Source organism: Accipiter gentilis, chromosome 27, assembly GCF_929443795.1.
Source record: "Accipiter gentilis chromosome 27, bAccGen1.1, whole genome shotgun sequence".
Taxonomy (NCBI): Eukaryota; Metazoa; Chordata; class Aves; order Accipitriformes; family Accipitridae; genus Astur; species Astur gentilis.
This window is the reverse complement of record NC_064906.1, coordinates 12,734,091-12,756,611: the sequence shown is the minus strand read 5'-3', so window position 1 is coordinate 12,756,611 and position 22,521 is coordinate 12,734,091. Positions and strand designations below refer to the sequence as shown.

At 38.3% G+C, this 22,521-nt stretch overlaps 1 protein-coding gene across 1 annotated transcript in view; it reads right to left on the bottom strand.

Moving 5' to 3' along the window:
- LOC126051190 (dynein axonemal heavy chain 5-like) overlaps nt 1–22,521 on the bottom strand; it is a 160,869-nt gene that overhangs the window by 89,187 nt on the left and 49,161 nt on the right. Inside the window, exons 37-43 of the mRNA XM_049830108.1 lie at nt 21,914–22,092; nt 15,312–15,499; nt 13,915–14,109; nt 6,125–6,259; nt 4,914–5,103; nt 2,178–2,395; nt 867–1,178 (exon numbers count right to left, since the gene is read on the bottom strand). Of these exons, the coding sequence (XP_049686065.1) occupies nt 867–1,178; nt 2,178–2,395; nt 4,914–5,103; nt 6,125–6,259; nt 13,915–14,109; nt 15,312–15,499; nt 21,914–22,092 (1,417 nt within the window). The remainder of the gene's footprint in view (nt 1–866; nt 1,179–2,177; nt 2,396–4,913; nt 5,104–6,124; nt 6,260–13,914; nt 14,110–15,311; nt 15,500–21,913; nt 22,093–22,521) is intronic.

Sequence of the window (22,521 nt, the reverse complement as noted above, 5' to 3'; positions counted from 1 at the left end):
CAAAACAGCAACTACTTCTTAAAAAAATTCCAAAGAAAAAATAAGAATTTCAATGTAATTGGAAAGAGTATACTACTGAGACTGTGCTTTTAGACCCACTATTGAGTACAACCATCCATAATATTAATGAAACCTTTTTAATGATTCAGTATGCTAAGGCCAAATGGAGGGGAAAAAACATTCAGAATTCTCCCTTTGGATCTATTGATTGAACATGATTTAGACAGAGAATGTATTAGAGATGCCATCTCAAGAATCTCCTTCGGAACAGAATCATGAATTATAAAATCAGAAGAGACCACTACGGTCACCTATGCTAAGCTTCAGAACACCACAAAGCACAGAACTACCCTGAATTAATTTGAACTATAGCATGTCTTTTAAAAATAACTAATGGACCAAATGCATTCCTGTTGCAGCCAAATTTAAGAAAGATTCCATCAGAGTGAATCTAGCTTAATTTTTCCCCAAATTTACTTCTTTACATTTAAAACAAACAAGGAAGTTTACCCACTCCTTTTATGTATCCTAACAAGAATTAAAATTGCAGTAACAATTACAGCCAAAGAAAATATCTCTGTTTTGCCAACACGCATTATAAAATAATCAGATTTAACAACTCATTGCCAACTAATCTATGCAGACAAAACAAAGCATCCAAATTATTCATCTGTTATAGTTTCACTCATTCATTAATGTTAGAGATAATTTTCTCTCTCTTTTTTTTTTTAAATCCTTCATCTTTGTTTTATTACATAAACAAAGAGAAGTAAATAATTGAAAAAGCACTTAGGAAGAAATAATGCTTCATTAAATAAAGAATAAGAAATGTAATATTTTTTTTCTGAAGTGGTTGAATTAAGTACCTGAAATACAGCATTAAAGCAATTCCATAGGACATCAGAGTATGTAATAGGTAGTGTTTGCAGCCAAGCCCTTAATATAGGCTTCCAATCTAACACCGAAGAACTCATGAAGACCATCCCATTACGAGAAACTGTTGCAGGGGAAGCATTGTCAATGTTGTGAGGTTCAAAAACAATTTTGCAACTAGGGGACATTGGAATACGATCTCCATTGGCCAAAGTAAGGGTCTTATTATCATCCAGAACAGAGTTCAGATTTTCAATCCATATTGCATCAACAGGTCCATCCAAAACTATCCAGATATGCTCACCCTAAAAAAAGGAGAGACATGCAATTTTACATACACTGACCAAAAATACACATTTACTTAATCTCAGAGAACATACTCTTGGATATAAACAATGAGTCATAATTTGGTGCTGATTAGCTCAGCATGAACTAAAATTTTTATAATTTGCTCAGTGATTTTAATCCTTCTTTTGTTATCCTGTGTCACACCAAAAATCATATTCTCAGCATGAACTAAAATTTTTATAATTTGCTCAGTGATTTTAATCCTTCTTTTGTTATCCTGTGTCACACCAAAAATCATATTAAGGAATAGTGACAAAAATTAATTTGCGCTGTTCTAAGCATAAAGCTGTCCCTTTCTTCTACACAAGTACATCACCCAGCTCAGCATCCATCAAAGTGGATGAAGACATTTCCCATTAAATACAGTCACAGACACAGGCACACACTCAGTCCTTGTGGGATGTTACCTAAGTATTTCACGTAAGGCTTCCCATTTTCCAAGTGAGAACTGAATGAAACTTCAGAACATCTGAGTGTAATTATGATTCCATGAAACATCATCTGCAGGTTTGATAAGAGAATTGGGAAATGCCTATACTGATTTCTTACCAAAGTCTCTTGTATTCTGATCTAATTAGTGAAATAGAGTGTCAATGACGTAAAACCAGACAGAAGAAAATCAGCTTGCCTGTCCTCACATCAAAACATGAACAAAGCCCCTGCTTTTGTGTTTGAATGCTAGGACTACCTGCTTACAGAAGGAAGCAAAACCCTTAAAATCTTTTCCAATATAATTCTGGAACTTCAAGTGCTTGGGAAGCCTAGTACTCCCTGGTATATACAAGCAATTCTGACTCTTGCATACATTGAGCTAGTCAGACACAAAGCAAAACTAATACTGTATTTTCCCATTTGATTTTATAATGGAAGATCTTTCACATAAATGACAGGTAATGAGACCTTATGGAAACAGTATTAAATGTCCTTATTCACTATCACGACACAATATCCATTACCTTCTTTGCTTTTAAAGTTTTTCTCCATAATGTAGAGAAAATACCATCTGTCCAGTCATTTGTAGCAACATCAAGGGTACCAAACATCTGGGAAGCTGTGATTGCCTTTGGGTTCATTCTCATCTCTTTATGAGGAGCACCACAATCTGTCATTGCTTTCATCAAAATATGAATGCATTTTGTCTTTCCTGCACCAGTTGGACCTAGAGTCATCATACCTTTAAACAATATAAACATGGTTTAAAATGAAATGTCAAAATGCCATGCTACCATTTAATGGTTCTTTGCATCAATGATCCTTGTTTTATTTTTATCAAAAGCCAATACAAAAAAGATGTTTCTCACCCCACTTAATGTTGACTGAAATGGAATTTTAAAATATTATTAAAAGGCCTCTGTAAATGTCTGTTCTATTATGATAGGCAAGCCTATGTGGGTCTGTATCCTCCCTCAGGCAGTTCTTTTCCTTTTTCTAATTGGAAAACACAACTGCCTTTTGATGTTTGCATGCAATGACATTGACATGACTGGTGGTAAATAAAACCAGTAATTTCTAAATGTATTTAATGAGAATGAGTAGTTCCCAATGATACACAAAATCGAGTGTATCTTTCTGAAGCAAATGTAACAAAAATATGTACCTGCATCCATCCATGCTGACATTTTAATACATCTTTCTTACATAAAAAACAGTTAACAGCAACCACACTTTTCATTTCATCAATGTATACACATATTGCCTAAGGAAAAGAAGCCATGTCTTCAACAATAAATTGAGCCTACAGTTGATCCTTTTTAGTTATATTTTCTACATCACCTATTCAAGAGGCCCAGAGTCTATCCAAAGGCAGATGGGACATTCAAACTGAGATTTCTGAAGTCATCTAAGGGAGCTAGATAACTCCTATTAACCCTAAAGACAACTGGATAACATAATCCTCAGTTGGCTTTGAAAACCTCTTCAGCAAAGGTATGGAACAAGCAATCACAAACCCGAGTTACAAACCTAATCCAGCACAATGCAGACTGATGTTTTCTCTAAAATTAAAGGGAGCTAAACATTTCCTAAAACAATCTGAGCACCCAGACAATCGCTTACTCATGCCATATGTTACATACGGGGAGATCTAGTCCAAGCCCCTCGATGTTAATGGAATGGCCTTTCTGCTGGTTTCAACTGCATTTTGATCAAAACCGTTATGAAAAAGAGATTTCAGGATCCATGCACTGAATGTTCATGCACACGTGTGTATCTGTGTGTGTGCATTAGCACTTCATTTGCACACATTGCCTCTCTTTCAGCCAAGAGAAGTCATGTGTTTTACAGGTTTTTCATTACTTGAAATCCCACGGTGACTTCTCCATAAGCATCCATGAGTAGGACAAATGCAAGTCAGGAAAAGAGAATCTTTTTCCCTCCATGCAATAACTTGCGTCATAGAAAGGCCCTGGGTGTCCAAGTGTTAGGACAATTGGAGCTGCATGACCCCTGGGAATAGCAGGGACCTGTAGAGAGAAGAGGCATCTAAGCAGAATGCCACAGTGGATCCTGAAGATTTTTGGGGAACAGTGGTCCGTGGTGTCTCACAGACCAAACAGCTTCTTCTAACAAGAGGCGCATTCAATGGTGACCGAAATCATTAAAACTTTCATGGTTCCTACATAGATATATGTGTTGTGATTTGATATGGAACACTGAACCCAGTGATCCGCATGTAAATTATTAACTCAGCACAACATTAAGCAGTTCTTTTGTCTAACCAATAATCTGAACTAAACATTTGAGGCATTAAGGTCTCAGACTGTGCCAAGCGAGTATTTCCTTTTATTTGTTCCATTAGTTTAAGCTTAATATTGTCTTATTATGACATGAAAAGGGAGAATAAAAAGGATGACATCTTCATAAATGTTTGCTCCTTTAGTTACATTTCCTTTATATTTTCGCCTTCACATACTAAAAAACTTAGTTGTTAGAGGTTAGGCGGATGAGGGACATTTCAAAGTAGGGGTAGGGTTTTTTTCCACTCAGCTATGAATTGTAAACCTGGTTTTACTCTGTCTTTGGTACCCTTCTTAGGATAGGATAAGCTTTACTCAGTAGCCTTTTGTGCACTGTAGAAATGTATTTTCATAGAATCACAGAATGGTTGAGGTTGGAAGGGACTTCTGGAGGCCATCTTGTCCAATCCCCCTGGTCCAGCAGGACGTGGGTTTATTTCTCCTCGGTGTAAATGGCCAGAATTGAACACAAAAAACAACACTTGGAATTATCTTGCATGCTTGGTAGAATCTATCCAAGTGAAAGTTTGAGAGATTATTTTTTCTAATCTTCTCAGCATCATAATCTCACAGTAACATTAAATATGAACTTCATGACTGAACTGTGTCTGAGGGCAACAATTGTGTTCAGAACACTGAACAAAATTGGCTGTTTCTGAATTTTAATGTATACTCTACATTTTAACTTGTTCCATAGAAATTTCAATCACTGACAGCCACACTTACTATTTCCCATAAAAATGTAATACAACAAAGCTAAAATCTCACTATGTGTGCATTGCACACCAAAAAGAAGTCATTACAGTTTCCTATCAAAATATCCACATAGGCTTTAAAAATGACATCTGTTCAATTTTAAAATACTTTTTTTTGTAAAAATAATCTGCATTCTTTAGTAGATAATATAAAAAAAGTATTGCTTTTATGCAGTCTCAAAACCTAATCTAGCATGCTAACCATGTCGGACTCGTTGAGTTTCATACAGCTGAATGAGTTTAAGTATCCATGGTGGATGATGAATAAGCCCTGCTTTCTCTGCTTGTTTCTGGATGGCTGACTGTAGTTCAGGATACCCAGCTTTATCCAGAGTAATTCCAGGGAATAGGTCGTTAATGAGACTCATAAATAAAGGTTCATCTTCGTCCACCTGTCAAGGATGAAGTAGGGGGAAACACATTATTTATTCATTGAAATTATTATTACAGCTGTAAACAATCTTCAAGAATATGCCATTTAAAAGATGGCAGTAAAAAACCTTATCTTTTCCAAAACAAATATTATCATTATGAATCAGTTTTATTAAGTGAATTTCATACAATGCAATCACAAGTAGTAATTTCTAAATTAAATACTTAAAGCTTATAAAAATGTTAACATCTTAAGACAGTTTTCTTCAATACATACACACATGTTTCTTCATTTGTTACATAAGCCAGCAAGATTTATTCAAATTGTATTTTGTCTTGGACTTTTTATGATTTTTTTCCTTCTGTAAATCACTGAAGCGTGCCTATAGCTTTGAATGCATGTACCAATGCACTGAATAGATTAACATCAGAAACAGAGTAATTGGTTCCATCACAAAACTGGCTCCCAAGGTAAATACACAGAGTCTAGACATGCTATAACCTTTCAATTACAGCAATAAAAAGAAAAATGAATACTTTAAATAGTAATATCGAAAGAGATTAGACTATACAAGTAGGCGTTAGCTGCTTCCAATTACCACACTCATTGCAATTCTTGTGATGTTCTGAAAAGGCAACAGACTCCCAAGAACTGTATAAATTGAAATTCTGGATTAAGAGGGATCTTTAATGACATTATTAAAAGTTAATACAATGCATTCTTCCTTTCTCTCCTTAGGGCAGAAAGAAGGAAAAAAAAAGAGCCAATTACAAGACCAGGTTAGGTCCCCTAGGATCTGATGGTATTTCTACTAATTTCTTTCAGCTAAGGTTTCTCATGTGTTTTCCTCTCTCTAAAAGACAAATGGTGCTCACACTGTAACTGTATTCCAATTCTCCACTCACTGATAAACCATATTAAAAACTGCAAAATTATGTATCCAACTGCTGAAGAAAAAGAGCTTTTCAAGGTGCATAATAAATACACTTAAAAATGCAAACAGAGTACTCTTTGGGGGAAAGTCACCAGTGTTACAGTACCAGTTTGGAGAGGTTCATGTCCCGCAGAACTCTCATCACTACGGTTTTCTCTGGCTCTCTGGGATTAGATCTTTTCACTGCTCCAAGTGTTCTTAAAACAGACAGGATATTTCTGAGCCCAAAGTCATAGTGAACCTTGAAATAATGAATTAACACAATTGGTATCACAAAGATTAAACACTTTAAAGTGAAGGCTGAAAATTAAATTCATTAAATAAATAAATATGCTATTGAACTTTTAAATGTGATGAATTTCACAGCTCTTCATCTTTTCAACTAGATTTCCAGTTCTGTTGCTACTATATCCTGAAGATATTTTCCAGTGTTGTATGTCCATACCTGCCAAGTATCCCTTCTAGTGATAGGCTACCACTTTCACAAGTCATCTGTAACAGAGCTACATCTTCCATGCTTTTCCTAAATTCATAATTTGCCAGATGTACAAACAGCAAACCACACATCTTCAGACTACCCTCTGTTTTCTGCTTGTGCAAGGACTGTTTTTATCTTGATATATGGTACTGGGATTCATAACTAATAGGGGCAATCTCTTGCTGATATAAAGAAACATACCAACATTATTTAGATCCTATCCTGTACTTAATGACTTTCTGCTCTGTGGATGGTTTCATAACAACTTGGTTCAGAACACAAGGATTTACTTCCAACAGCCATGTGCATCCTAGAGGTGTGTCTAACCAGCTTTGGACTTCAGCAGGTAAGGCCTGGAATATCTTCCCTCTCACTATCAGGGCAGCTGCATATTTGCAGAGCCATACAGACATACTCAAATAATTTTAGCACTTGTACCTGAACATATAATTCTGTCTTAGTTACCATAGATTTGAAAATATATGCAAATGTTCTGTAATGTGTTTCATCTTTGACTGTTGATGCAAATCCTAGAAGGAAAGCTATTGGGTAAAACTTTTAAATTATAAAGTCTCCGCTACAGCCATCTGCTCGGAAAACTAAGCGGTAAAGACAGACATGGAAGGAAATAATACAGATATTCTTATATTTGGAGAATATCTGCTCCCTCTGATCGATCAGAAATGTTTTTGAAAGCAAGCGCATAGACTCTTTTTTACATTTTTTTTTTAATCTGTTGTGCGTTGACCTTGGTCAGCTTCCAGATGCACACCCAGCCACTCTCACTCCCCCTGCTCAACAGGACAGAGGGAGAAAAGAAAGTGAAAAGAAAGCTCATGGGTCAATATAAAGATGGAGAGATCACTTACCAGTTACCATCACAGGCAAAACAGACTTGACTTGGGGAAAATTTAGTTTATGGCCAATTCGAATACATTGGATGGTGAGAAACAAAGACAAAATTAAAATAACACCTTCCCCCCAGCCCCAACCCTATTTCCCAGGCTGACAAATTGGAACAATACATTGAGTACAACTCAGAATTTTCAGCAAGAAATAACTTATTGATTAGGTTTGCAGATGATCCCAAGCTGGTGAACTAGACCACAACTGGAGTTCAAAATTACCAAGAAAAATTCAATAAATTATATATGTATGATGCAATTAAATAAAGACAAGTGAAAAGTACTACACAGATGAAAATAACCAACTACACGAACAAAGAGTAACAACTCTTCTTCATTCAGTTGAGAAACAAGTCAGGTGCAGAAAGCTTTGCAGAAAAATATCTGACATTGGACTGAAGCCACAAGCTCCCCAATGACACATCTACAATTATAGTGGGCAATAAAAATACAAGTGTCCTTTTTAGGACAGTTTAAAAGATACTTCCATTGCACTTGGCACTTCTGTACTGTGCCCAGAAGTTGGATTCCACACTTGAAGATGAACCCCACTGAAGAGAACTTAGAAAAGAAATTAAAGTTATCAGTTGACTAGAAAACATGCTATATTGGGAAGAAGTAAAACAAAATCTAGTGTAGAAGTAGGAAGAGCAAATATGTAGGATGAGTTATGCTAAAAGTCTTCAACATGCAAAAAATACCTGGAAAGGGGAATACAGAAGGAATAGAAAGGAAAAGAAGTAATGTACTTAGCTACAGCAAGGGAGATTCAAGTTAACTTTTAGAGAGAAAACTTTGTGACCATAAGGAAAATGAAACTTTGGAACAGATTGCCTCGGAAACTGCAGGTTATCTGTCAGTGGAAAATGTTAAGGAGAGTCACAAATATTTATAGCAAATTATTTAGCTAAGAATTATTTTTCCTCCAGAAAGGTAAATGGATGACCCCTCAAGGCTCCATCCAGCCTCGTTTTCTATTACTCAATCAGGTGCCAAGCTGTTACCAGTTGAAAAATTTAGATATGAATATTCAGCCAGGTACTGCCAGGAAATCTCATTTGCAGATGGAAACATTAAGACAAAAAGATTACCAAGTTCGTGTGAAGTCTGGAAGGCAGATTATATGTTGATGACAAATTCCGCTATCTTTTAGTAAATTATATGTTCCAGTGAACTATCAGAATTATGACAAGGGCTGATACATTTCTTTTTCTCCATGCTAGATGACCATCATTGACATACTGGAATGAGTCCAGCAAAGGATGACCAAGTGAGAGGAAAAGAGACAGTGGTCAAAATTTGCAACAGAGGAAATTGCAACAGTTTGCATAAGGAAAGGATTCTTCACAATGAGAGTGGTCAAACACAGAAAAGGTGTCCAGAAAGACTGAATCTCTTCATCCTTGGAGATAATTAAAACTCCACAAGTGCCTTAGCAACCTGCTCTAAATTGACCTGTGTTGAGCTAGAAGTTGGACAAGGTGACCTCTGGAGGTCCCTTCCAATTTACATGAGTTTATGATTCCGTAGAATTGACTTTGTTAAATTTGAAGAAATGCTGTCATACTTATTAGAAAATTTGAAATAAGCTAAAATGACTCTTAAAGACAGGTTTTCTGGTGCATTCCAGCTGACATACATGATGGCTGGTCCAAAGCAACCACATTTATTTTCCTTAATCAGTCTGCTAGTTTTACAACTGTTTTGCCTTTCAGGAATGGCACAGAACAGCTAGAATTTACTGGCAAATGTGGATTACGAGCTATTTCTTTGCTACATCTTTTAACAGCAAGCAAATGATTGCACTTGAGCAAAATAGACTGCAGTGGTATAGCTGATGCTCTTGTAAAGAAGAATTAAAAATCTGCAAATAAAAATCTCAATACTAGAAGCATAGTTTGCTGTTGTGGGGAAAAAGAAAAAAGGGGTATCAGCAGTTTTGTCCATAAGACGGCACCTTAAAAAGATGATCCTCTAAAAGGGATTATGGCCTCATTTGCTTTCAAGCTTTGTTAGGTTTTTCTTTTCAGTTTCTATGGTTTTCCCTAATCTGGGTGAGACTTTGTGGAAGGAGGCAGTAGGGAACTTTGGCTAGAAGTCCTCTAACAAAAGCAAATAATTCAGCTTTGGGGGCTCTGTCAGAATAACTGTTTCACAGGCTTGTGGACACCTTGAGCATCCTACATTTGCTAAGGAGTAAGTACTCACTTACTTTTGTATGTTTTTCTTTACTGAAGAGATGATAGTCACCCAGGGTGCTTTTGGCTACTTGTGAGTCAGAGTTCCTCTTTCTACAGAGTCTGCATTTGTGTGTGTAAAATGTCTGGATGACTTAATGTATTCCTTCTGGAAAATTCCTTTTAGATATTGTGGGAGGTAAGTTCATCTGGTGAATGCTTGTTTGTTGTTATTTTCTTCTGTTGATGTATATTGCATTTGTTGAAAACAGGCAACGTTCTGCCATTTCCTGTTGCATTGATTCTTTATGTGACCCTGTTCTTTCCAGTCAACTGCCCAGATACTCAGCAGTACGTACTTTGAATTTAAAATTTACCATTAAAAATTTAACTAAATAAGTTCCACTGGGAAAGACAGATTAATATGCCTCTAAGAAAGCCTCCACTTTATAGTTCTAGTTTTCTGGCTAGACAGAAGAAATTTATGTCCCACTCTACTCTTAGAAATATCCCAGTTCATGAGACTCCCATATCTAATCACATGAACTCATTACATCTCTCTCTACATATAATCATGTATTGCATCAGATGTATTCCCCAACCTACAACAAACTTCATGAGGAACTTTAGCAAGTCTTTCAAAACATCCCATTACTATTACAACTATGAATGATGGGGGAGGGAAATAACTCACATTCAAGTGGGGAAGTGGTGGACCCAACTGAAAAGTAAAAGATGCAGTCTGAGGTGGACAAGAGAGACCTCAGGAATGACAAAACAGTGTAGAAAGTGTCCCATTTCAAGCATAAGGAAGGGTCAAGAGAACAGCATCATGTCATAAGCTCTCACATTTTTCTTGGGTAACCAGCACAAGCAGGTGCCAATTTGAAGTGTCTGTTCACTAATGCATGCAGCATGGGAACAAACCAGGAAAAATTAGAGCTCTGTGTGCAGTTACAGGGCTACAGTCTAACTAGGATGAAGGAAAATGGAGGGGGGGCGGGGGGGATAGCTTGCAAGACTGGAGTGCTGCAATGGACGGATACAGGGTCTTTAGGAAGGGCAAGCCAGGAGGGCCAGATGGGGAGTTGCCCTTTAAAGTGAAAGAGAGTGGGAACGCTTTGCCTTAGGATGGCTGATGAGCTAGTTGAGAACGTTTGGATTAGGATTAGAGGGACGATCAACATCATGGCAGATGTCTGCTGCAAACTTCCTGATGAGTAAGAAGCTGATGAAACTTTCTTCTGACAATTGGAATTAGCCTTATCTCTGCAAGCCCTGGCCCTCACTGGGGGCTTGATATACCCCAATATCTGCTGGAAGGGCAACACAGCAGGGCAGACTCATTCCAGGAGATTTCACACTGTCTCCAGTAATGTCCTCAAAGACAAAATGGTGACTAGACAGGTGATAAGACACTTCAACAGCTTGACTGGAGAGGCTGTGCAGTCTCCATCCTTGGAGATACTCAAAGCTCACCTAGACAAGGTGCTGAACCGCTTGCTCTATTTGACCCCACTTTGAGCACAGGTATAGGACTTGTTGACCTCCAGAGGTCCCTTCCAAACTCAGATCTTCTCTGACATTGTAATTGTGTATAATGGATTCATACAAGAGCAGGACTGTCCAAAGGACTGCTGACAGGCACAGGCAGGACAAACTAGCATACTACCATGGTTTTGCAGAAAGGTATGCTTCCTGGCTCATATTACTGAGTATAGAATCACGATCCACAATATAAACCACTAGGAGCAGTTTACAGTACAGCACGCTTCTCTGACAGATACTGGAGAAGTGTTAGAGGGTTGTCCTGGTTTCAGCTGGGATAGAGTTAACTGTCTTCCTAGTAGCTGGTACAGTGCTGTGTTTTGAGTTCAGCATGAGAAGGATGTTGATAACACTGATGTTTTCAGTTGTTGCTCAGTATTGTTTAGACTAAAGTCAAGGATTTTTCAGCTTCTCATGCCCAGCCAGGGCACAAGAAGTTGGCACAGGACACAACCAAGGCACCTGACCCAAACTGGCCAACGGTGTATTCCATACCATGGGACGTCCCATCTAGTTTAGGAACTGGGAAGTGGGGGCAGGGAATTGCTTCTCGGGGACTAGCTGGGTGTCAGTCGGCAGGTGGTGAGCAATTGCCCTGCGCATCATTTGTACATTCCAATCCTTTTATTACTACTGTTGCCATTTTATTAATGTTATCATTATCATTATTAGTTTCTTCTTTTCTGTTCTATTAAACCGTTCTTATCTCAACCCAGGAGTTTTACTTTTTTTTTCCCGATTTCCTCCTCCATCCCACTGGATGGGGGGGAGTGAGTGAGCGGCTGCGTGGTGCTTAGTTGCTAGCTGAGGTTAAACCATGGCAAGGGTTCTGAAGAAACTATAAATACACACGGACTACTGTTCCCTGAGACATCATGGCTTGTATAGTAAAACCAACGGAATTTAAGTTATAAGTGAGATATAAGCATAAAATTCAATTATATAATTGTGATGCAGCTGGGTGCCAGGGCTGTGCCCATGTGCACACCCAGAGCACTTGGTCATTAGTTTCCATTAATTAATATCAAGGAACTCCCTTGCTAGCATCAGTATAGATGAGACAAAGGACTGACCTGAGACAAGGTGATTGAGCTACATGCCTTCACAACAAAGCATTTTACTAATTGGTACAGGAGTTCTACAGATGAGAATTTCAGACAGTTCTGCAGAGTCCTCCAGGCAGTTCCTACGATCCCTAGGCCAACTGATAAGCACTACTTATATGCTTCAATATGTTGATTAACACGCTGAGTGGAGAATCTTACTGTCTCAGAGAATCAAGGGCACTTTCTGCTGCAGACGTGACCAAACTACACATAGAAACTCTTTGTGCAGATGCAGCAATGGTCATGTACAAAACATTGTACACCGTTAAGATAGTTAAAATAAGCTTTATACACAGTTAAATTCTGTTTGCGTGTGTGTGTTATTTTTAAGTACTCTGTCCAGGAGTGAACCAGTTCTAACACCCATGACAACACAAAACAAGCAAAGCACTTTTGCAGAGGTAGATGGCCAAATTTCTGATACCTGCTTAAACGTCTATTCCACAGTGAAGGAAAAAATCATGTCCAGGACAAAAATGACCACACAAACTGAAGCAATGAGAAAATTTAATCCTACTGAGGCCAAGTCTGAGGGAAAAAAAATTTCCTAAACAACGTTCACAAATTCCACTTAAGAGAGAGCTCTTGCAAAATGAGGCTCTGACAAATGCAGCCTATAAGCCTGGTAACTATAAAACACAGGCAGATGACAGTACTGAGAGAGTAGGTTAGACAGCAACAAATGGACTAACACTAGTGATGCTAGATCAATATAGGGTGATTCAGATTGCCTAAAAACTAAGTTGAAGGCTAATGGAGACACCCTGGGCAATATTACAGGGAAGCCAGTAGCAAATATGACCCTTTAGAAGCCAGTCTACAACATAAACCTCTCCCAGAAAAAGAAACCTGAGAGAAGTGAAAATTGGAATCCAGTTTGGTTATATATATTGACAGTGAAATTACAGAGGTAGGGAGAAAGGAAGAGAAAATCCAAATCTGTACTTTTTTGTTTTAACTCTGAAATAAAGAGGACGATATGATGCACCATTATCTTATTCCAGTGTAGTCCAAGATTTCTGCATGGAAGTCAACATAGTCACTAATAAATATGTGGTATAGAACTGAAATAATATAACAGCAAATGTAGTCAACATGCCCAGGTTCATTAGGATCCAACCAAAGCAGGCATTTGAGCTGCAACTACCATTCATTTGGTTTCTCTTTGAGACCCTCTAGTGGACAGCCAGCACAGGGCATTCACAAGGAAACAACTAGTTCTGTTCTTAAAAGCAGCTTTATCCTTTGTTTCTGCTTAAATACCCCATACCAAACAGAATAACACTTTTCTGGTAGCACTCAGCAAGACGTGCCTTCTAGGCACTCTTCAGTTATTTATAGATCTTACACTGCCTCTCCAATAGATCTAGCCTTCATAAGTGAGGAGACTGAAAAATTTATCCTCTACAAAGTTCAGCAGAGCAATATACACCGTTCCTCATAACTTCCCCAATAACTGCACTCCATTTAAAAATCACAAATCAAACTTCCTTTACCATGCAAATTAGTGTGAAAAATAAAAACAATGTGATGATTTCAGACTCTGTTTCTAGAACTTGAAACTGAAAACCTTAAAAAATGAATAGGTTCATGACTGTAAAAAAATTTACATATTCTATGAAAGTATATTCTCTACATACCCTTTCAGTGACAGCTTACAGTTGGACAAATATTTATTTTACCTGTTTAGATAACTGCTCTTCACAGAGTTTGTAGAGTGTATAGAATTTTCGACTAAGGACTTGGTTGTCTCGGAAACCAGCACTTGCCAGCTTGACTCGCATAATAATGCTACGGTCAGGCACCATCATAGCAACTGTGCGAAACTGAATCTTTAGATTTTCTGGAAGTTCCTGTCGTCCTGCATAGCCAGGGTTCTGAAAAATGCAAAATATAAAATAAAATATTATATAATGAAAGCAGGATAGGAAGGTTTATCTTTTCTGATAATTATTTGGCAAACACAGGAGCACATGCCAGATTACAAAGGGTAATTTGAGCATGTCAAAATTACACATCACTATACAGTTGCCTAAATACTGCAGTTCATGAAGTATATGGTACCACATGTGTTATCTGGAGATGCCCAAGACACACAGGCATAGACAGACAATCACTTACAGATCTTGTTGGAGTTGTTTTAAAGGGTTAGTTCCTCTGGGTCTTGATAGTGTTTCAGTGCTGGAGGTTACTGCCCCTTGTGAGCATTCCCAGACCATTGCAGCGCAAAGTCAGTCAAGCAGTGCAAGCCATTCCTGAATATAATTTAAACTAACGGATCTGACCTTTCACTGAAGATGTCCAAGTCATTTGTGTGACTACTGCATGGCTCAGGCGTGACAACAGTAGTCTGGCTATGCAGTGATAACTTCTTAAACTCTTCTAGCTGTTTCCAAATTGCCTTCCCACTGACCTTTGTATGCCACTGATTTGCCCTCTTTTTAAAGTGATAATATTAACACCTTTTCAAAAGTAGGAAACCTTAAAATAAAGACAAATGCTTCTATTTTGAGTTGTGGGTATGTAGCCTACAGCTAAGGAGGGGGAGATACAAAGATGCTTTTAAGGTATTTTTCCCCTTTCCTGCTTCTTTGCCTCCTGCACTGCTAGAAGCAGTCCACAGGCACCAAAGATAAATCATCAGGAGGCCAGTGAACTAAAGCGAGGGTGGTTTCCTTCACGCTGTCATATAGAAGGATTGTGGTCAAAAAATCTTCACAGGTGGTGAAATACCGACCAGACCAACTACAGTAGTCCTTACAGTGGTCTGTTTTATTTTGGCAGACTTTGACTAAAAATATGAGAGGGTTGGGTGTAGTCTCAATCTGTCAAATATTCAACTAAAAAAGCCCTTAAAATATGTAGTTAATGATAATTGCATACCTCAAGTCCTAAGTTCCAGTTAAAAATATGGGCAAGAGAAAATATCATCATTATTATTTGACCAAATTATTGTTCAAATTGTATTCACTATTTTTTAACAGACAGTTCTGATGATTTCAACAGGGAAATTTCAATGGGAAATGAAATAGGAAAGACTTTTCACAGTGATGCCATTTAAGCATATTCACACACATACCATAGTCAGAAATATACCAAATTCTCTGTCCATGTCAACAACATCACCATCAGTGAAAATGAACTGAGGTTTCTTATTTTTCTTACACTGAAGTACAATATATATCTGCTGAGCAGCTACTGATAAAACTGGAAGTTCAATGCGGTTAAATTCATCAAAGCAACCCCATGCACCTGACTGGGCTAAACCTAAAAAAGCAAAAAGAATAATATTTTGTTAAAATACCAGAACAAACAAGAATGATTTATATATAAAATACAGCATGTTCTATACAACTTAATGTAACATAAGAAGAACAGAGAGTATGAACACAGAGAGAAGTAAAAACTCAGAATAAATTGGGCTGTGCATTAATGACACCCAGAAAAAGAATTATGCCTTGGAAGAAAGATATACAAGCTTCTTTACAAAGAACTCTACACTTTTATAGCAACCATAAGGCACAAAGTGTTCAATAATACTGTATATAGCACCTAGTAGCATAAACATGCATATAGCCTGGAAACTCATCTATGCAGGGGGTGAAATTGTCAAAGATGAGTTTGGGAGACACCTACCTAAATGAAAGCACAGAATCAAATCAGAAATCACTACATTTGTGACAGAAGCGTTGTAGCATTTTATAACAATTAATTCATAGGTCAAAAATTGTGGGAGAATAGCAGCCTGCTGTTCAAGAGGGAGGAATCTGAAGTCACAACTGTTATTTGGAACAGGCCGTGGAGTTCTAGAAAGATATTAGTACTCATAAACATCATGAAATGAATGTCTTTGGGGAGAGTCAAGCACTCCTCCTTCTGTATCATGTTAGCAGGATTGAAATAGGAGAGTCTACAGTGGCAGCTTGCCAGAGTAGTAGTGGGAAAGCTACATAATCCCCTGCTATTCCATGCCCATTTCACAAGAGAAAAAGCAGAAACTCCATCCATTCCACCTCCTCCCTTTCCAAGGCCCACAGTGGACTAATATGTCTTATTGCCTGGGTCTAGCAAGGACCTGGGTCAGTACCTTAACTGGTGCTACAAACAAATGTTCAGAGGTGTTTAATTCACTCCACTGGACTGGTGGAGCTCAGTTTGGCTTAAGCCTTCTGAAAGCAGTGCTAAATGCAGAAATATAGCACATGTCCAAGAAAAGGCATTTGTGTATTTGCAATGTTGAACAGCTATGCCCAGAGCTTCCCCGAATCCCCATACTTTACATGGCAATGCCTATAGCACTGGCAAAATAAATCAAGGGGTGGTTTATGCGTAATGTTAATTCCTTAATACACTTAAGCTAATGGAAGAGAAAGTACTCAAAAATCAATAGTAATGCTATTAATAAATACTTTTTCACTTCGTTTTGTTTTCTCTTTCATGTTTTCTCTTCTCTTGTCTTTGCTCTGGCCTGTTCTGCTCATATTATCCTTCTTCCCTTCCCTCTACTGTTCCTTGTCTGATCTTCTCTTGCTCTTTAAGATATTCCTCTAGAAACCCTAATCTTACTCCAAATCTCCTTGAGGCCACTTTTATGTTTCTTCTCTGCCCCTCTTCTACTCTGATTAGCTATCATAGCCAACCCAATACTTGTCAGTTTTTGCAGATAGCAAAAAAAAGAAAAAAAATGTGAAAATAATTCTTACATTCATTTTTTACCTTTTTTCATGCCCATTAACCACTTCTTTTAATATTATTGCATTGATTGGCCTTTTTAACCCATGTAATTTTGGAAGAACTCTTCAACAAAATTAGTGGAGTCACACCAGATCAAAACCAATGGTAGTACAGCTAAAATTGGCTCTTTAAGATTTGATTCAGCCAGGGCAATACTGCAGATCTCCCATGAAATTCAGTTCCATTCCATATATAATCTTTTTCCTAAATGTCTTCTAACTAATTTCTGTGATATTATAAGGAAAAACATTCTCCAAAAGAAAAGAATTTGAAGAAAATAAAAAGTTACATGGACCTAATTACAAAATTTAAAAGCAAGTGGAATATATACAAATACCACAATGCCATAATGATGCAACGCTTAAAGTAATTCTATAGACAGGTACCAAATTTAAAACATGACTCAATCCTACTGTGTTTAAAAACAAATGAAGACTGTTCCTTGACTTCACTGGTGCGGCAGCAAGTCCTTTAACTAATGTTCTTAGCCTTAATTGCCCTGACCAGCCTTACCTGGGGCTCCTACCTATACTCTCTGCCCTCCAGTCCAGGAGCTCCATTTCAGCTCTGGAAGGTCTGGGCTATGTTGTACGTAGGGTGGGCACAGCCCTACCTCCTGTTACCCTGACTTGCTGACTGAACTTCCTAGAGGACCCCAGAACTATCCATAGTCTTACCTCCAGCCCTGCCTCCTTCTGTTTCTGACTGAACTTCCTAGATGGACCCTGGACCCAGCTTGTTATTTCACCTTGTCTGATGGTCACTGGACAGCTGATGGAACAAGCTGTCACCAACCTGCCCTGCTCAGGCACTGTGGGACTGTGCCCTCCCTGGTCAGTGAAGTCCCTGCCCCTGCCTGTGTGGTGGTCACCATGGGCTCCTGGCTTGTATTCCTTCATGGAGCTGCCCCGTTCTTGCTGCTCCCTGATAGAAAATTTTTGCAGAGATTTTTCAAATGCATTTGGCCCCTTTTGTTACATGTGTTATATGACTACTTGGATTGATTCTGGGAAAAAAAAACCAAAAAAAGTGGTTTTTCTACTTTGTTTATTAAACATCAATATCTACTCTTCGGGATGCAACAAGGAAGAGCCCTAGAGCTGGATATTTTTAACAAAGAAACTTTCTTCCACATAATATTGTCTCGTACACTTACTATCTGTATATTAAAGGCATTTGAAATTACTTCCTCTATAGAATGTTGAGGTTCAGTTCTAACCAAACAATTTTTCCTTGGGGAAAAAAAATAAAAAAATCACTTGTTCTATAATGCCACCTGCTGCATGGAGTTAGGAAACCTGACTCTCAGGCAAGGCCAATATCCCACAGCTTTGAATAAATTCAGTTCTTGCAAAATTATTTCATTCTGGTGGTGTTTAAAAAGAAAAAGGAAAGAAAACACACATATATATATACACACAGACACAAGCAAAGGCACAGCAAGCAAACTGTCAGCTGCAAAACAGCTTCAAGACAACATAATTTTGTTGTGCACTGTCAGACTGCGCATTAATCTCTGTCCCCACACAGAACATATTATGGTAATCAAATACAGAAATGTAGTAAAAGCAGAAAACAAAGGACAGGACTAAAGAGATTTTTAACTACGTCTAAGAAATGTTACACCCCCCCACCCCCCGCCCCAATCAGTACAGATATCCTACAAACCTGGTGCTCACATGATATAAGAATCACACAGCCTAGCTACTGCCCCCTCAGAAAGACTTCAAAATGCATCTCTGCAATGCAGTGCCATGTCCCTTTCCATGTCAGTGACCCTATGATCTATACACAGCTGTATGGCCTGACCCTTGAAACAACACATCTCTTAAGATTTTACACAGGGATAGAACTATAGTTACATAATTTGAAGAAAATTTCACTAAAACAGAACTCTGTCTAGCCAAAGTGCAGCCCAGCAGCAGTGAGCTGCAAGGTACTTTTTGGTCCTGAAAGAATTTACAGAGCTCCATACTTGTTTATTCACCTTCTGAATTAAGATAAATATAAAATCTTACATTAAATATTGCATTAAATATCAAAAAGGTACTTCAGGTAAGACTGGAGTTGTTTGACTGTAACTATAGAAAACAGAACCAAAGCAAACATGACTTTTATACTCATCTACTGACAACCACAGACAAAAGGTTTCCTCAAGGGTATTCACCAACACTTTTCAGTAACAGTGATGAAGTCCCCCTGATTTGCTATTCTTGGGCAATTTCAACAGTGAATTTGATATAATACAAAACTTGAAAATTCACCTTCTCACTTGTTTCCCTGGTAATTTCATGGGTTACCTCTGGCCCAATGCAGATGACCAGTTTTATCTGAACCTACTTTTTGGTTCAAATTTCAAAACCGGAACTATCAAAAATGAAAGTGGAGGCCTTGGACAGCTTGACTAGACCATCTGCGTGTGAATAGCTGGAGTCGCACAGGAAAACAAAAGAGAGAGGAAGACAGGGAAATGGGGAGACAGAACCTCATCTCTGAGCCAACCAGGAGAACTTTAAATTATAATTTTATATTATACAACATATTGTTATGTATATTATATTATATTATATTTTTCTATTTCTTTATTCCGAAGATCAAACTTATTGTCCTTCCAGAAGAAATCTGGAAACATGGCTGCAGACATGACAACACCACCTCCACACGCCCTTTTTGTCCTCACTGCTAAATGTGCTAATATCTGATAACTTGACCCACAGCACCAGATGAAGTGAAAAGTTTGGAAGAGAAAACACTGGTGATGGAGTACAAAGCCTATTGCAGACATGTGGAATTCTGAAGAATTTCTCAATGTGTGCACTAAAATATATATGTATGTTTCATGAAAACTTTCTTATCAGTCTGCATGAAAGTGCTTCTGCAGCTGTGAAGAACTGTCTTTTTTTCCATTAAAGATCTCATATGCATTTAAGAATCTTCCTCTAAACTCACTTTGCTCCTCCTATTAAACCAAAAAGAGTTCATTTTCTTCCCTGACTTCAGTATATCCACCCTTCAAGAAATACCAGGTATCTTAAAGACATTTCAACATAAAAATTGTGATTCCAAGTGTCGTGGTTTAACCCCAGCCAGCAACTAAGCACCACACAGCTGCTCGCTCACTTCCCTCCCACCCAGCAGGATGGGGGAGAGAAGGAGGAAAAAAAAGTAAAACTCATGGGTTGGAGATAAAGACAGTTTAACAGGTCAGAAAGGAAGAAAAAAAATAATAAAAATACAATAATAATAATAATAATAAAAGAATTGGAGTATACAAAACAAGTGACGCACAATATAATTGCTCACCACTTGCTGACTGATGCCCATTCAGTTCCCGAACAGAAATCCCCTTCCTCCCCAGCCAACTCCCCCCAGTTTATATACTGGGCATGACGTCATATGGTATGGAATATTCCTCTGGACAGTTGGGGTCAGCTGTCCTGGCTGTGTCCCCTCCCAACTTCTCGTGCTCCTCCAGCCTTCCTGCTGGCTGGGCATGAGAAGCTGAAAAATCCTTGACTTAGTATAAACACTGCTTAGCAACAACTGAAAACATTAGTGTCTTATCAACATTCTTCTCATCCTAAATCCAAAACACAACACTATGCCAGCTACTAGGAAGAAAATCAACTCTATCCCAGCCAAAACCAGGACACCAAGCCAGGCCCTTCCAAGTTGTGAAAGTAAGTCCAAAGCAAATGTTGCCCTTCACAGATGAAAGTATCAGTGACTTATCTAAGAACACAATCTTACTTTTTCTCCCAGACAAACAACAGTCTGATGAATGCTGAAAAAAATCACCCTATTCAGGCTCTATTCAGCTGGATCTATTATCTAATTCCCAGGCAAATTGTCTGAGAAGTAAGCCACCATGCCACTAGCAAATTGACTGAGGTAAGCAGTCACAGGCATCATGGTTGCCTGAACAGGAATTTGTTGACTTCTATAAGCATTTTTCCTAACTTATATTGAACAACAGCATGCCATTAAATGAGGCAGCCAGATAACAAGGACACATTACACAGTATTACTTAGCTTTTGTTGCATAAGATGACAATACTACATGGAAAATGGTCAGCTTATAGAAAAACAACAAAGAAAGCTGAGCCCTAAAACTCAGCTCATTTTCTTACACACAGAAATTGTGCCCAGTTTTACTAAAGGGAGGCAATGACAAGCTGCAGTTATCTCTATTGACTCAATCTGAAATGACTATAAGTTACCAAAGTGCTCAGGATACGAAGGCAGAAACAAAGCAAGTGTACAGACGCTAGATGTCTGAACTGACACATCACAAACGGTTTAATACAAAGAAGTGAAATCACCAAGGAGTCAGGAAAACAGTGGCATTCTGTGGTCTGCCAGTCCATATAACCAGTAGTAGCTATACACAAGAAAATAGACATAATGCAGTCCACAGATAATGGATCACCTGATCACTGTTTGCAAAACTGACTTCAAAGCTCTGCTTATCATGAAAAGTTATCAGAGTTTCACTACTACCTCATTTTCCTGGCTTCAAAAAAGCTTGAGTTCAAAATAAGACACCGCACCACTTTGCATGTTTCCCTGCTTTGCATAACATCATTGAGCTTCATATTTGTTTCTCTTGCTTGATAGAAAAATGGCAAGGGGGGGCTAAATATCCTCTGCCCTTGGGATGGGTAGGATAGAGGCATAAAGAAAATCAGTAGAAAGGATTAAAAGAGAAAATGAAAAGAAGACATAGATAGGAAATACCATCCAAGAATATAAAAAAAGACTGGAAAGCATGCAAGAAGAAAAAAGTTTTAAAAAAAAAGGAGAACTAATTAAATATCAGGAAAAGTTGATGAGCATCTAGAAATAAGAGGAAACAGAGAAGAAAATACCCTACTAATCATTGCTAACTCACTAGTGAAGAGATAAAAACTTATGACTCTAAAATGAACAAAGCAGATTATTTCTTACCTTTATAGATACGGCCAAGTCCTCTGTAGTCCATTTGGTCTGAACAATTGAAAACAACAACATACTTTCCCAGGCATTTGCCCATGTCTTTAGTTGTCTCTGTTTTCCCTGTCCCTGCAGGTCCTGCTGGTGCACCACCCATACTCATGCCCAGGGCCTGTGCCAGAGTGATGTAACACCTAGAGACAGAACAAAGAGTTTTATTAATCTTTTTCTACTATTAATTACCTGAAGTCCATTAATGTAACCACAGCGGTTGTATTATACAGAGCTGGGGAAGGGGGCAGAAATGCATGCGCTTCCGTGTGGTAAGTCCTCAGTCACCCCCTTTGCACACTGTGGAGTTCCCAGGTGCCAACTTTGCTCCACCTGAAGAAAAGCAAGCGTCCAGTGCAGCAATGACTGCAACAGCCCAGGAAATGCACAGGCCAATTCTAAATGCTGAATACCAAAATACTGTAGTATTGTGATTTTCTCACACTAATCATACGCCCTCCCTCCACGACTCAGCCTCATTCTGCAGCACCCAGACCCACTGGGCTTCTGCCTTTTTTCCCATCCATCTCCTTTCTCCCCAGAGCACACAAGATGGGCTCTCTAATCTGGCA